This window comes from Odontomachus brunneus, unplaced genomic scaffold (assembly GCF_010583005.1).
Source record: "Odontomachus brunneus isolate Ranch 3 - 2012 unplaced genomic scaffold, Obru_v1 Obru_scaffold_093, whole genome shotgun sequence".
NCBI lineage: Eukaryota > Metazoa > Arthropoda > Insecta > Hymenoptera > Formicidae > Odontomachus > Odontomachus brunneus.
Genome location: NW_022639543.1, coordinates 1,142,292 through 1,157,451, shown reverse-complemented (window position 1 = coordinate 1,157,451; position 15,160 = coordinate 1,142,292). Strand labels below are relative to the sequence as shown.

The 15,160-nt window shown below is 37.9% G+C and overlaps 1 protein-coding gene and 1 long non-coding RNA gene across 3 annotated transcripts in view; one reads left to right on the top strand and one right to left on the bottom strand.

The window, feature by feature from the left end:
* LOC116848363 (phosphatidylinositol 3-kinase regulatory subunit alpha) overlaps positions 1-15,160 on the top strand; it is a 73,701-nt gene that overhangs the window by 1,345 nt on the left and 57,196 nt on the right. The window contains exons 2-5 of the mRNA XM_032824345.1: positions 56-861; positions 1,432-1,539; positions 1,633-1,725; positions 2,083-2,130. Coding sequence (XP_032680236.1) covers positions 1,455-1,539; positions 1,633-1,725; positions 2,083-2,130 — 226 coding nt within the window. The 5' untranslated portion in view covers positions 56-861; positions 1,432-1,454. The remainder of the gene's footprint in view (positions 1-55; positions 862-1,431; positions 1,540-1,632; positions 1,726-2,082; positions 2,131-15,160) is intronic.
* Positions 10,411-13,426, bottom strand: LOC116848366. 2 transcript variants are annotated; one of them, XR_004378950.1, is made up of 3 exons: positions 13,133-13,426; positions 12,186-13,020; positions 10,411-11,462 (listed from the first exon to the last, which is right to left on the bottom strand). It is a non-coding gene; the product is annotated as an uncharacterized LOC116848366 (long non-coding RNA). The 2 variants fall into 2 exon arrangements; XR_004378949.1 differs by having other exon boundaries at positions 10,411-13,020; positions 13,133-13,422.

The following is a 15,160-nucleotide window of genomic DNA, read 5'->3' as shown; positions in this document are numbered from 1 at the left end:
GGTTATGTTATAGCAAATTGTTAACTAACACAAATCTAACTTACCATGATTGCAGAGACCACAACCGTAGGCTTGCTACGGTACTTTGGATATGAAACGTAGGAATAACGAAAGGAAAGAAGAGGTATACTCGAACAGTGGGTGTCGGCGGAAGAAATGCAAAGGGGAATGATAGAATCATGATGAGTCGCGTTGTCACGCATGAAAAGTTATCGTAGTGTTCATATCACATTGCCACTGAGAAAATTGAATGTATTTGGTGTACTGACGCCTTTGAAGTAACATTGTCATTGTCATCGTCGTCGTCAATATCGCACAGCGTCTTACATATTTTATCTACAGCGATAGAAGTAATTTTTAAAGCGATTCTCCATTGTATAAGGATATATGCAGATAGTTTTTTTAACGGAGAGAGTAAAGCATTATTTTTAATAATTGCGTCAGAATCGAACGTGCCCAATAAGAAAATAGACACTACATCGTCGATTGAGCGATGATCAGCTTTCCTAAATAATGCTCAAATAGTTGCAAATAATCGTGCATTAAATAAGAGCCGCTTCTAATACGACTGGAGAGTAGAAGCGAGAAAAATAAGAATGCTTTGAGGCCCTAAAGAGAATGCGTAAGAATCAACAGAGATTATGTCCCGTGATCACAGTGTCGCGCGAATCCACTCACGTTTATTGCGTGCCATGTATGACTGACAAACCAGTAAATTTGCACAAGTTTTTCCATGGAGACGATCTGCTGATCATTTCCTCGATGAGCATCGACTAACGCGCTACTTCCGAGGCGACTTGAAACAGCATATTGGTGCTGTCTCGTGCGACTGGAAAACCGAGCAGGAAGAGTTTGTGCCAGGTACAGAAATTTACAATATTGCTCGGCAGCTATTTGCGAGACATTAATTATATTTTGCCAGAATAAGTTTGTCTCAACAAATTGCAATTCTTGCATACACAAAAAAAAACTCTCATCCTGGACTCTCTCTTATCAATCTTTGAATTCATCACATAATTAATAACTATAAAAAATTTATATGAAATAAGTATTTTTAAAAAATCATATTTTTATTTTTAAAATAACTTTAAATATGGCTTATAAGCCTTCTGATTGGTTTTCATTTAGAGACACTTTGGACGATAAAAGAGATAAGAGCCGAAATGCATATATTAGTCATATCACTACAGATTAATACAATGTGTACGCTGTGTATCGCCATCAAAGATTAGGTCGATGTTTATATATACAGAAAGATATCGCTTATATTATGAAGTTACTTAAACATTGTTGAAACATTAGGTAGCTTCAAGATAAGGTTTTTTTTTTATTTATCTGGATTTTCGCAAATGGTAATCGGTTATTAATAATTTTATCGTTAAATATTTTTATGTTTTTCTAATACTTATGTTTGAACGATTTTCTGTTTAGAAGGTGCAATCGACGGAGTCCTAATGCTGAAAGGAAGCTTGTCGCCGTACCTCGACACTCATAATGAAGAAGAGTCGTCCTACGTAACGCTCAGCAATGGGCCATACTGTAAGTATCAGTATCGTTGCACATATATACTATTGTAATGTGCTGTTTCCATACCCCATGGTAATGAATTAATTTCTCGCTTCCTTGTTACAGCGTATGTAGCCGATTCCGCGAGCACAAAACATAACTCGTACAATCATGTCTTCGTAGATGTGTACTTCGTAACGCCTGTTCTCTGCAAGCACTGTAAGTACATCACTAATTGGCTTATATTACAGAACATATGACTTACTATTTGAACTGAGTAATATTTCACATTTTTGCTTAAAATTAAGAAAGATGGTTTGTTGAAATAATTTTTTCTCGACTAAATATGCAAATGGATTTATTTTCAAGTAACGTGATACGTTCTTCCTGTATTCTTTCTTATGTTTCTATTTTCTGTCTCTTAGACATTTGTACTGTATGAGTAATCACTATAGAATTGCGATCGAATTGTTCGCTTTAACTTTCTCTTATTGAACAATTGCACTGTGATTTACAAAGAAAAGAACAGATACTAGAGCAGAAATATGCAAATCAATATTATAATTCTTGTCATAGGTGAAGATTATATTTGGGGCAACGGGAAAGTGGGGGTCAAATGCCAAGGTAAGACATTCTATTACTATCGTACGATTAGATATACCATTGAAGCTGCACATTTCTCATTCGTGTCAGACATACTATACATTTCGTATAATGAAAGGAGCATACGTAACGCTCGAGCGAGTCTCCACTATTTGCATAATAGTGACTGTGAAGGATCCACAAAGATACTTGAATTTCCTCAGAGCCGAAAATAGCAATCATCACTTTTTGTCAGTCGTGATGAAACTATTTGTAACTCGAAAGATTAATACGCGAATCTTTATTGTTGATAGTGTGATGCACACGGTTCGAGTGTACGATCGCGCGCGCCAAGTTATACGGAAATAACAGACATTTTTTGACGTTTGTTTAATATATGTATCAGAGTTGCTATTAATAGAAGGATTTTATTGTGATACATGCATCATGACCATCGCGCTAAAATCTATCGTTTTTTTTTTTTCTATACGCGTAAATTCGCAAAATTGTTCGAATGTAACTTCTTACTGTTATGTGAGTAGAATATAGAAGAGAAATTATGAAACATCTATAGTGGGCATTTCTTCCATGCAGAAAGGAGGAAAATAAGAAATAAAATTTAAACGAAAGGCTAAATCTCGTCCCGAGTTATTTATTTATTTATTTACGGGTACAAGTCCCTTTATAATAAATAATTACAAAAATGTATAAAATTTACATCAAGTTATCAAGTTACGAATAGGGCGTTTGATAGTGAGTAATAAACTTTGCAGAATAGAAAGATTTATCCGTGATATGTTCAAAATTTATTGATAACTCTTTATTGGAACAAGTCTCTTCTTGATGCCGGTTATCAACTTGCGGCGCGTCTGTCCAACATCCGACAGTTGTTGCAATTAAGTTTATATACAATGTTTACGTTGTCATTTTTGTTTAGAATGTCTTCATGCGCTTTAATGAAAGTATTTAGTTTTCTGAAACTCAAATGGGAAAGTATGTGCAAAGGTAGCACCGAATTGTTCCGATATCCCTCTCACATAAGTGACAAACTATATCCCCACTCTATTTTGGCAAAATTTCAACTAAAGCAACGTTTTTGAACGTATCTCAGATAATTGCCAAAACGGCTAACCATGCTCTACTACAAATTCTACCAAATATGCGAAAACACGTAGTCAAGTACACTTTGATTGTTATAAGTTGGGTTAAAAATATTCTGATATTTTCCCCGGCGAAGATATTACAAAGACGAAGATCGCGACGCCGCGGGGATCAAAGTTGTTTAGGCTGCGCGCTAGATCGCGGCAATCTCCCCCTCGCGTATGGATCATTGATTTTTCGTGGATCACCGTCGAGGGGGCGGCACCGTAGCATAGTAACACACGATCCGCGCCGATTTCAAGAGCGGTGCGCTATCTCGTCCCCCTTCACGTTTGCTGCCGCGTTCTCGCCGCGCCGGTTTCTTTTCCGAAACTCCGCACGGCCCTCTCCGGTCCCTCCGATCCGTCTCCGTGCGGCCTCCTCGACATCATACGAGCCAGGGCCGTATCTAATCAGAATGCGGCTTTCCGATCTGCCGTTAAGCTCGATTACAAGCGCCGTTCAGATTCAGGACTGACTCTCTTTTTTTTCTTTTTCGGTTATCTCAACCCATGTCGCCGCGTTTGTAAGATGCGAGATGAGATAACGGTGACATTGGAATTAAAAAGTTAATGTTATAATAGTTGTATATGAAGTAACGTAGAACGCGGATCGCGAAAGATAGAGAAAATATTTTATTTCTAGGTAATAGGTTTTAATCGCACACATTTCAGTTTTATATTTCTCACATAAGATATTTTCACAAATATTTCTCTTTTTATAATTATTACAATCCGGAGAGTGACTATAATGATGCGCCAGAGTCGCATATCTTTTACCTATCTATTTTATGTCATACATGAAAAAATTTTAGTTTAAAGACTGTAAAATTTAACCACAAAAAGTCATCCGGTGTGTAAAGATTAATTATATTTTTGTGTGTGAATATGGGTGCAGGAGAGAAAGGGAAGCTTAGTCGAGTATTCGCGAATAAAACACCACTTACGTTGCAGATAGAGCACGCTTTCGTTGTTCACTCGAATTTTAAGTGTTTTTGCTTCTATTTTTCGATTCTCTCTTATCCGTGATATTCGTCTTTTCTCTCAATAGTAGCGTTTGAGACGTGCTGTTTATCGCGTGTAAGTGAACTCATTCTGTAATTAAATCAAATAATTCGTTGTGTGGACACGCTCCGCGTTGGCTGTTGATTGCTGGATCGGATTATACTATCTGATATCGTTAGCGAGTTCACTAATGACTATTTAATTCGGATCTAATCGATAACACCGAGGCTATATATCGCGTTACCTGTCGTCTATACTTAAAAACTACACGACAAACTCATTAGTTATCTCGTTTTCGCTACGCGAATTTTGAATGACGAATTTGCTACTTTAACTAATTTGGAACTGAATCTCTTTTTGCGGGATTTCCGAAGGATATGATTCAGCAATTACTATTGTCTTTCTCAGTGTCATAAGTAATCAGTATTTAAATGAAGTTAAAGCAAAGACATTCGCACTATAAGTTTACAAACATTCGCGACGGTTGTTCTTTTTAGAACTCATACTGAAAAAAAATGTATTATAATCAGAAAGAATAATTTGTAAAAATAATTTGTTAAAATAATCAATTTATCCACTTAAAGAAAGTTTTTTTTTTTCTATCAAATAAGTCATTTATTAAATGTAAAAAATATTTTCTATAAGTTAAAAAATATTTACTACTAGATAGCATATCTTTTCATTCCTTTCAACTAAAATTTTCTTTCTTTCTTTTTTTATCGCGTTGTTCTTTTCAATGATTTTATATATCTGAAATTCTCTCAGTTATATGCCATTTGATCAATATTACTTATATTTTATTTGAAAAATTCGCTTACCGTTCTGGCCAAATTCAGCTTACTACTTATTTAAAAAAGAAATTCAAGGCTTAGGCTAGTGGCACATAGAAAAACTTAAGCAGCAAAATGTAAGTAGTAAGCAAATTAACCAATCACAGTTGCTGATTTTTCTTACGGTCCAAGAATCAACGACTGTCATTGGTCAATTTGCTTACTGCTTACGTCTTACTGCTTAAATTTTTCTATATATTATGGCCCTTATACTTGGAAAAAATCCGCTTCTTTGTTTTAGAGAAATTTATTTATTTATTTATTTTTTTAAGAAATAATGTTTATTTTATTTTCGGTATTATAACATTTTATATCGAAAATATCTTTGCCTGAATAAAAAGGTTATTTTTTTATTTATAGAAATATCTTTAAGTAAAAAAAATCTTATTATTAAAAAAACAATTATTATTATTATTATTATTAAGAACAAAGAAACATATTCTTTTGAAGTTTAGACACTTCTTTTTCAGCGTAATATTTTTAACTTCTAGTATTATTATTATTTCTTTCCATTTTTCTTTTTAACATGAGTTCGAAAGGAGAAGAATGAGACTCCGACAATAGTCGAGAATATTTTGTTTTTCAGACGTAGATTTTGCGTAGAACGCATTCGAGTCTGATCGTATTGACATTTCTCAGAGATATTTATGCAACGAGATAAGTCTATATGTAAAGTTATTCCTAAAAATATCATGGGAACCGGCGCAATCCGGTTTTGGGAACGCAAGGGTTAATTGCGTTCTCGGTCGGCCCGTTGCAAAAATCGTCGCACACGCGCGAGCCGAAGTTATGTCGAGCGTGTGCGATGGCAGTTTTATACGGTCGAAGTGTTTCACTCTCCCTGAGAGTGACGCGCGAGTGCGGCCGGTTCTCTCGTGAAGGAGCAGCGCTGGCTGGCACGTGGTAATCCTTGAAAATCGGCGCGCTCGATTATAAAGTTGCGAACGTGCGAGCAAGTGTGCAGCGAGCGAGGTGTACGAGTGAGCGAGATGCATTCGCACTCCCACGCGACACTCGCTTGTACATTTGCATCGGACGACGAATCGTCACATTGCTCGTTGAACGCTGCCAAACCGATTCTTTTTTTTCGGAATGGTCATCGTCGGGTTATCGGTTGATATTTCGAGCTGCCATTATTATATCCAGCCTCGAGATTCAGTATATTTTCGCACGAAATATTGCATACTTTTGTCCACAACGATAGACATGCATGTGTACGTAATAGATAGGCTCCGTCGTTGTTGGAATTCTTATAGCGCGTCGATATCGATTCTGCTTGATTCGATATATATATATATATATATATAGACAATCTTATTTTTGTCTTTTCTTCGTTCAATCTCTCGTTTTTCTTTTTTCCCTTTAGTTCCGACTACGTGACCTCGACGTTCAACCTCCTCTTGGTACACGTAATTGATTCGCCTTAATTGGTCGCGCGAAAAGCTGTACCGGATGAAATATTAATCGATCGTGCAATTAAACGCGACCGTCGCGTCAGCGTCCGCACGCTCTCGAGTTTGCGAAACGCCCAAGTATTAGTGGCATTTAATTGGTAGCATTCGCCTTTGCGCGCGCCCGCGTGTTCGCATTTCGGCAAATTTTCCTGGTACTTTGTTACACGAACGTACGGATTGCGCCAGCGCTCTTGTGAGGCACGCTTCTTGCCAAATTGCGATCAGCTGCTTCGACATAAATCTCGACCGATGTCAACGGAATACCTTCGCGGAATAAACACGCGCGGAGAGGATGAGCGAGAGAGAGAGAGAGAGGGGAGAGAGAGTGTGTGTGAAAGAGAGGGAGAGGGGGGAGAGAGAAGAATTTATCATACATTCTGGAATAAATCCCATAAGTGTGCTAAGCCGAGGGACGCATTCAGAAGTCACGCGTCAAAGAAAAAACTGCGTGTATTAGAGCTGGTTTACACCAGTAATAACATTTCTAATAACATGTGTTTCTGGCAGTATTACTGATAAATAGCCTGATTCAAAATTGTTGAAAACGTTTTTAATAAGACAATCACATTTTACTATGAACTTTGTTATTTTGGAACAAAAAATTTTAATAATATTTGTTTTCAACATTTTGCAGAAAATAAATGTTATTAATAAAAGTTACTTATTTGGATAACATGTTGATAACTTTATCAGCATCGTCATTATTTTTGCAACTTATCACTTGGCGATCTAGATTGAAGGATGTTGAAAGCAAATGTTATTGTCAGAAAATTGAACTAGATATGTGTTAGTAACACTAATAACTAATAAAAAAAATTTTGTCTTGACTAATCGTGCTATAAAAATGATCAAATTTGTATACAACATATATCTGCTAATAACAGATCGTTTAAAATTGTCTAACTTTGTTGAACATATTTGAGAATTTTTCATTTTTGTTAGTAACATTGCTATTAGCAGTTTGATCATAGTAAAATAGTTTCTCTAACGTTATTGCGCGCGGAGCGTAACAGTCGTTTTCTGGAGAACACAGTTTTGATAGAAATATTTTTGTTATTAGTTGTTTACTATTAACATTGTTATTATTACTTTTTCGGTGTTAACCGGTCTTTGTAGAGGAAGCGAACTTATATCGCAAAAATTTTATATTTGTCCGTGATGAGGAACATTTTTTTTGTAATATACATTTTTCGATAGATGTATGTATTTTTTAAATGTTTCCCGCGAATGTGCGTACACAAATGACTTCATCACTTTTTTCACACTTCTTGCATCATCTCGTCATTGAAGAGCTCACAATAACAATCTCGAGATGAATTTCTATTAAATGAAAGTTTACTTGGGACTCGGTGTGTTTGTGGGATATAATCCAAGAATAACTTATTTATTTATTTCGATTTGCGTATTTTAATTCATCGAATTTACCTATCGAAAAATTTCTAATTTTACGAGGTCAATTATACGGGTATATTACTAGAAAAAATTCGATACTGCATTTTTAGTAGATCGTTATTTAATTCGATAAAATATATCTTTTGCTCACATGCACATTATTCTCGCGCATATTTGAAATTTCTCACGTCCATGTGCAGCCAAGAGTGCGTTTCAAGTTTTGTTTCTACATTAACTCTGCAAATTTCATTGAACTTGAAGGATCAATGAAGAATTAAGGTGTAACACTATACAAGCTACTGTTTTTATGCTACAAATGGTTATTTTGTTTAGCTACATTTAATCTTTCCTATAATTCTTAATTTCAATGAGAAACATTATGTAACTTACTCAACTGTAAATAGAGTATTGCAATGAAAAACATGAAATAATCTAATAAATATTAATAAGAGTGAGGGAGGAATTGGTAAATAAAACAGCAAACTTTTGCAATTTCTTTATTATTATTGTTTATTGGCGTTGAAAATTCCGATAAGATTAAAAAATTCAAAATATGTGAAAAAAAGAAGTGTTGTAAGCTTCATTACTATATTCTGCATCATCTCTACATTCTGCGTCCTGGAGTCAGCTCCTGGTTGTCACCCGTTGTCAGACGTTCAATGATACCACACAAAAAGACAAATCGATTGGAAACGTGATTAATGATCATGTTAACCGACATATTAACCGACGAATGCCACACTTTCGATATATAGTGGGCGCGCATAATTTGCTAATTTAATAATTTGTCCACCGTGAAGGTGCGAAATATATTTCGTTGATTGTCATGATTTCTTGGTTACTGAATATGCTCGTTATTGATTGGCGAGAGGACGACAGTTCGCGAGTCGCGTGCAAGTGGGTCCTTTCCTTCAATCTTTTCGAAGGTATCAATTGTTTTGATACTCTTGTACGTCGCGCACTTTTTCTTGATCGCGAGATAACGCGTATACCGCGACGCGGAGACTATGTCAACAATGGCACATTGTTTACATTTCTTGTCGGGTGATTATGATATTTTGTCGGTCATCGAAACATTGAATCGGTGGTTCTCGTCAGCATCACGTTAGTTAACACATATTTCTCCGATTGAATCGTATCTACGTGAGTGTCATTGAGTGTCAGGATGCTGGATCGTGCGGACAACTAGGATGTAGGAGACTGGGTTACAAGTAGCAATACGCCACAATATTTCCAGGTGTGTTAAATTCACTATTATACAGAAGAGTTTTAGTGAGAATGAGTTACCCGTGTCAAAATTTAGAATTTACTCGGAAGCCAACATTCATAATCCGTCATATTATTTGATAAGTAATCATAATTTCATGAATTTCTTGTGGTTCATTAACTTATAACATTTGTTTGTCAACTTATAATAAGTATTCCATACAACAAGGAATATCAATCCAAACAAAATGTTTCACGGGTGCAAACCCATAATTAATTTTTTTGATTAAATGTTGTAAATAATTGACAATTACGAATGTTGGCCTAAATCTCGCATTGAGACTTGTTTCGCTAAAAATGCTTCTTGGGACGCGAGTTTTACCTTGAATTTTCCAATTTCTTTCGCTTAGCCTTGTTGTTGTACCGAAGTCAAATTTAAATCCTTATTGGCGTTTACACAACTGCTATCTTTAGTTTTACGACTCCTTCCTTCTTACCCTTTTTATTAAGTACCTAAAGCCAATAAAAAATATAATAAGTTATAAAAACAGAAAGTTTTGTTAACCCATTGATCTTATTATTTAGACATATTAATTATTTAACACTTGCTTATTTTGTTTTGAATAAGTTACATGATTAGCACATTGTTTATTAAAATTAAGTCTCCCGGACATTCGAGGCGGAACTTTTGATGGATGACGTCAGAAGCAAGAAAACACTCGCTCAAAATGTTTGCAAAATACGTAGCAATAAATTATTTATCCATGAAATGATATTTGATTGAGCAGATTTGTCAAATGGTTTACTTTTCTTTAATTATCAATAAATAACCGTAAAACTAACGCGAACTTTCCTTTTTAATCTATCTTTTCCGATGATTTTGTAGCGTTAATTTTACAGTTATCTATTGATTGTTAAAGTGAAAGGAAAGTGTTTTTAGCCTGTTTTATCTGCAAGTGTCATTTCGTGAATACATCTTTTTGTTGCTACATATTTTGCTGGGATTTTAAGCATATATTTTCCGGCGGATATAAATCACGATGGTCGCATCGAGTATCCAGGAGCCTTCAGGGCATTGAAAATTCAATGGAGGGAATATTGAGATAATAGAATATTGATCTTTTTTTTGTAATTTAATAGCTCTAATGTAAGTTGGTAATTTTGATGATAAAGTGGAATTAAATTGCATAAAATATGAAATAATTCTTGAATGAACGTTTCTTAAAGCCTCGATATGGAGGACACGACGATAAGTAAGTAACCATTTGTAGCAAGACAAGGTGAGACAACATAGAGTGTTATACATCGAGTTTCTTTATTGATCCTTCAAGCTTAACGACATTTGCAAGATCGATGTACATAGAATGAAAATTTCAAGTCGGAATCACGCTGCATGACGACTCCGTTAGTAAGGCTGATGGAAAAGAGGTATCGCGGGTCCGCGATGCGCTTCGCTTCCTCGACGCACGGATCCGTTTCGAAGGACAATCGAACGGGGTCAAAAGTCCTCGTGTTGCTACGCGAAACGTTACGAAGCCATGGAAACGAGCTAGTCGCGCAAGCGCTTCGCATTTTCTCTCTCTGACTCCCGTCCTCTGACCTCCTCCTCCTCCCTCTTCCCTCTACCTCACCCCGGCCTTCTCCCTGTTTTCCTCGATTTCCGGCCGACCAAGCCGCGAGTTTTCCCGCTTCTCGACCCTCAGCATCGAAGCCACCTCGTTGGCTTCTTCTCTCATCAATGCGTAATACTCGTCTCTACTTCTGTTCTGTACGTTTAATACGTGGAACATTGCGTGTTCCTCTTCTCTTTGAGTCAATAAGACATTACATTGAGAAAAAAATATTTGGTAACTATATAATTATATAGAGAAACAATTACTACAATTTATAGTCAGGAAAAATTTTTTTAATGAAATTCTACCACTATGTTTTAGTGATAACAGCCTGATATTGCATGTTACCATTTTTGTGTTGGAACAACCAAAAAATATGATTGGAGCAAAAAACAGCTATAAATTTGGTTAGATCAACCATTTTTTTCTTACCTAGTGTAGGAGACGAGAGAAGACTCGAAAGGATGAACAGATCTGGCCGTTGTATTTATGACAGGCCAGATGTAGTTGACGAATTGTTCTTCTTGTGTTTAATCGAATTGAAGTTGAGTTAAACTCGTGCGATCGCTTTTCGACGTTAAATCACGCCGAGTGGACGTAAGAATGTACGAGTCGACAATGGTAAATCGTGTCGGCGGGTGATACGTCGTCAGTCTCGCTCTCTCACTCTCAAGGGTGTATGTGCAGCGGCGCAGGTGAAAATGGCGATGTCGCAACAGTTACGGCTGTTGACCGCTACGAAAGAACGAAAGTCGTGTTCTTGACACGTCGCGAAACTTTCTCATTGCTCGTTCGATATTACGAGCGGCAGCTTTCCGACGCATCGGTTGTCGATTATTGCCAACCGTTGATTGGCTCGTCGATTATTCCGCGACTTAAAATAATTGATAGGCCTTTCTCTGCTACGCGTTTTTTCGCGTTTAAAGCGAGCACATCGCGGTATTTTTACGGCGTGCAGCAATCGAGAGGGCGAAATCGTAGAGTGTAAGATAGAGTCGTTCGCGCGTGTGTGCAACAGCGATCGATCGGTCAACGGAATCGCGCCACGAATATTAGGTCGCACGGTGCGATCTAAGTTCACCACTCGACGGCTAAAAATGGTGCCGCTGTTCGTTGACTTCAAGGATGACTTGGATCAATTATTCGCGACTAGACACAGTGGCACGTTTTTTCCCGATCGCACTGTAAAGCCGATGCTCTACGGCTCTTGAGCTTTGTTTCCGCGCGCTTACTTTACCCGACGATATCGTGGCATTTCGTCGTTTGCATATTTTGCGTGCTTTGCCACACGTCTCGCTATCGCGCGTTCAATTTGCGAATATCGTGTTACATTTGTCGATGGTTATTCGCGATTCATTGTCACGATGGGTGACAGTGAAAAATTCGCGAGGCATATCACGAACAAGCGTTATCTCTCTGAAGTCCCAATAAATTACCCCGGTAGAAATATATACGTACATATCCGCCCAGTTATTGTGTAGAGTATCAATGCATCCTTATTAGTTTGTCCATCGTCCATCTTGATTGACGTCAGAAGCGAGGAAGGAGCGAGCTAAATTGCGGGTCTTTGGTGCGATTTTTAAGTAGAATTATTCACGGGAGGACCTCCTTGCTTATCGTTGTCTCGGTTGAAACAAGTCAAACCTCGAATTATCCTTCATTTCAAACCTACTTTCCTTGTATAAACTATCTTTTATTTCCAATCAAGACGGCGAGGAATTTAATTCCGCGCGGGATATTTAATAGTGTGCGCTTTCTGGATGAAAGTTAACTGATCAGTAACTGCTCGAAAACTGCATTAAATTTCTACCAAAGTTTGATTAGAGCACGAAACATTTTCATGCTAAATTTGGTTTATCCTACTGTCAGTTTGAGAGACTCAACATGTCTATTGATGTGTATTTAATAATTTCTGAGTTATGCGTTGTCGATCGTTGTCAGCAATAGCACGATAGCATCGATTTCAGTTAGACTTGCAGCGGATTTATATAACGTCAGTTCTCTTATCCATCGTTCGGTAGCTTCCGCGTCGGTTTGTCGCATCCACAATGCATCACCGCGCTTCATTTTACACGCTCGATAGCTTTTTGATAGCTGATTGGTAGCGCCTGCAGTCTATGGCCTTAATCGAGCGATTTCCAGCGACAAAATCTTTCTCTTCTGCACCATTTGTACGATTTACCGCTGCACTCGGGGGCAGTGCAATTATCGCCAGCCCTCTCTGAAAATCGTCCTGTCCCATCCTATTCGCGCCCGCGAGAACGACGTAACCATGAAACAAGGCGCCGTTTCCCTGACAGACAAATAAGTCAGTGTTACGAATCGCTTCGTTAAGAATCCGTATTATTCCACAGTTTCCGATTAAATTTTATCTTTTAGCACACAGCGATATTCCCGAAACTTACGCGCGACTGGCATAAAAATGATGAAATCTTTGGCAGTTATCCCGCGGCCCCGGCGAAATTTGGTCGATCCGAAATTTTCCGCCGATCTTCGGCGAATACGTCACCGCGCGCCGCGCCGGCAGTCCCGATGCATCACTGCACTTCACTGCACGTATCTCGTGCGATAGTCTTTTGATAGCGGGGCCTGCAGTCTATGGCCTTAATCGAGCAATTCCAAACGAGCGACCTCAAACTCCTTCTCCCTCGCCTCCGATTGCCTCGCTTATGCGACCGGCACATGTTGCACTTTAGCCTCCGCTCGTGCAAATCGAGATACAGCGCGACCATTCGGCCCAAGAAATCAAGATCTTTGTCGGGTGGGATTTCGTTCGCGACAAATCACATGCGGAGAATTCCAGGATCTCAAGTAATTAACTCGTTAGCGAAGAAAGAAGTGTGTATCATATAGTACGCGCGAAAGAGCACATTTGTTGGACAGACTATCCACTTTCTTGAACGGTATCATACAGATTTTTTAATATAGTTGGCTTTTTCAAGTTATTCTAAAAGCACTGAAGTAAGAGCATCAAAAGGTGAATATTTTATTAGACATTTCACATCCTATGTGTGTGTGTGTGTGTGTGTGTGTGATGAAAAGTATCAAGATAAAATATCTTGGAAATTATTCACTTTTTTGTAATTTTACCCCAATACGTTTCCAAGCAGAAAGATTTGGAGAATCGACTTGTGTTAAAAAACTCATTCCGTTGAAAAAATTACAGTCGCGACCAAATGTTTTTAACATCTTTATCTATAAAGTAATCGTGTCCATTGTATGTGATGTCCCCCTCAATATATTTGCTTGAATATTGATATATTCTTCTATACATCTTCCTAAAAGTTCGCTAAAGATCACATAGGTCACTTTATACGGGAATCACTCCGTATAATGCGCCTGAGTATTGCATAATATGTAGGATCCACGTAAACGGCGGAACATGAAAACAGTTAAAAAAGTTTATATGCATTCTATTTGACCTTGCTTCAGAGTTATAGCCATTTTTATTGTATATTATATCTGAACCTTCTTGTTTCTCTTGAAAGGAATCAATTAATTAGGTAGAGGTAGAAGAGTTCTAATATTAATAAGTGATTCAGGTTGGTTTGATTTTTTTTCTTTCAAAACAGTTGAAAAATATTCGACATTTGTGTTATCGTACGTTCAAATATTATCACCCCCTCTCGTAGTTTCAAATTATTCGCGCTACTATTCAGCAACTGGCTCCTACAGAGCCAAGCTGTTCATGATGCTCTTAAAATTTGTTAAAAGTCGATTCGATTCGGAAAATTCTTGATTCGTTTATTTCTAACATTTGCGAATCAAACCTAGGTTCGTAAGTGAATTGTCGACACGTTGTAGATTCAACGATATCTTTTAGTAATCGCCGAGTCAGTGGCGCGTAATCGACACTGTCTGTGAGTCGAAAATTGCGCTTCCTCGTTCGCGATATTATTCTTCGCGTGAGCCTTGCTATGTCGTTCCTACCGAAAAGAGAGCAGTGGGCCGAGATCCATCGGCGATTCGACGAGTCACGCGGCTTAATGCCTCGCAGATATCCCGACGTCATCGTCACGATCGCGCGGATAAAAACGTATAAGGACGAGTAAAAGCGAAAGAAAAGGAAAAAAAAGAAGAGTGAGAAACGCGCGGATCTGACGTAATTCGTCGTGTCGCCTTGTTGTGGAGGAGAGCAGACTAATTAGATGTTGCACGCCGTAACGGGGAGTCGAAGATCGCTCCTACGTGACCGCGTACGCAAATCGATGAGAGGAAAATTTTCCCAACGGTTGGTGTCAGTTCGATGTCGTTACGGAAGCAATATCGAAACGATTAGAGTCTAAATATAAATGCGCTTACGTAAGAAATCAAGTGTCTTGTTAAGCGAGTACCACGACAATTTTTCGTAGAGAGACTGCAGAGGACTGGAGAAATTTCAATTTCTCTCTCTCTCTCTCTCTCTCTCTCTCTCTCTCTCTCTCTCTCTCTCT